Raw genomic sequence first — 340 nt, 5'->3', positions numbered from 1 at the left:
AAAAAAAAACAAGAGGTTAGTAAAAAGAACCTGTTGTGTATAGGATCGGGTCCACGAGGCACTTTTCTTTTGCTGACAACGTAGCTAAGATCGCCGTGTCTTGATCTATCTTCGTCATGTTCTTGTTGTATTTCCTTGGCGTGTATAAAGGACGCCGCATTTGAATCAGAGTTGTTCATTGTCGCAGCTGTAGTAATCTCTTTTGTTTTGTCGGTCTCGTTGTTGTTTTGTAATACAAACGCATCGATCATAATAAGAGTGACTAAACCGACCGTAAATAGCGTACGGATCAACAGTTGGAGACGAAGGGAACGGTGATTTCGCATGGTTTCCTAGCCTT

At 41.8% G+C, this 340-nt stretch overlaps 1 protein-coding gene across 1 annotated transcript; it reads right to left on the bottom strand.

The window, feature by feature from the left end:
- Positions 1 to 10: 10 nt before the first annotated feature.
- LOC104775402 (CLAVATA3/ESR (CLE)-related protein 26-like) lies at positions 11 to 334 on the bottom strand (the record flags this gene model as incomplete). Its single annotated transcript, XM_010499491.1, has 1 exon — positions 11 to 334. A coding segment is annotated over exon 1 (316 nt), but the record flags the coding sequence as incomplete, so codon positions are not given.
- Positions 335 to 340: the final 6 nt, after the last annotated feature.

This window comes from Camelina sativa, unplaced genomic scaffold (assembly GCF_000633955.1).
Source record: "Camelina sativa cultivar DH55 unplaced genomic scaffold, Cs unpScaffold13608, whole genome shotgun sequence".
In the NCBI taxonomy this organism is placed as follows: Eukaryota; Viridiplantae; Streptophyta; class Magnoliopsida; order Brassicales; family Brassicaceae; genus Camelina; species Camelina sativa.
This window is presented reverse-complemented; position numbering and strand designations above follow the sequence as displayed.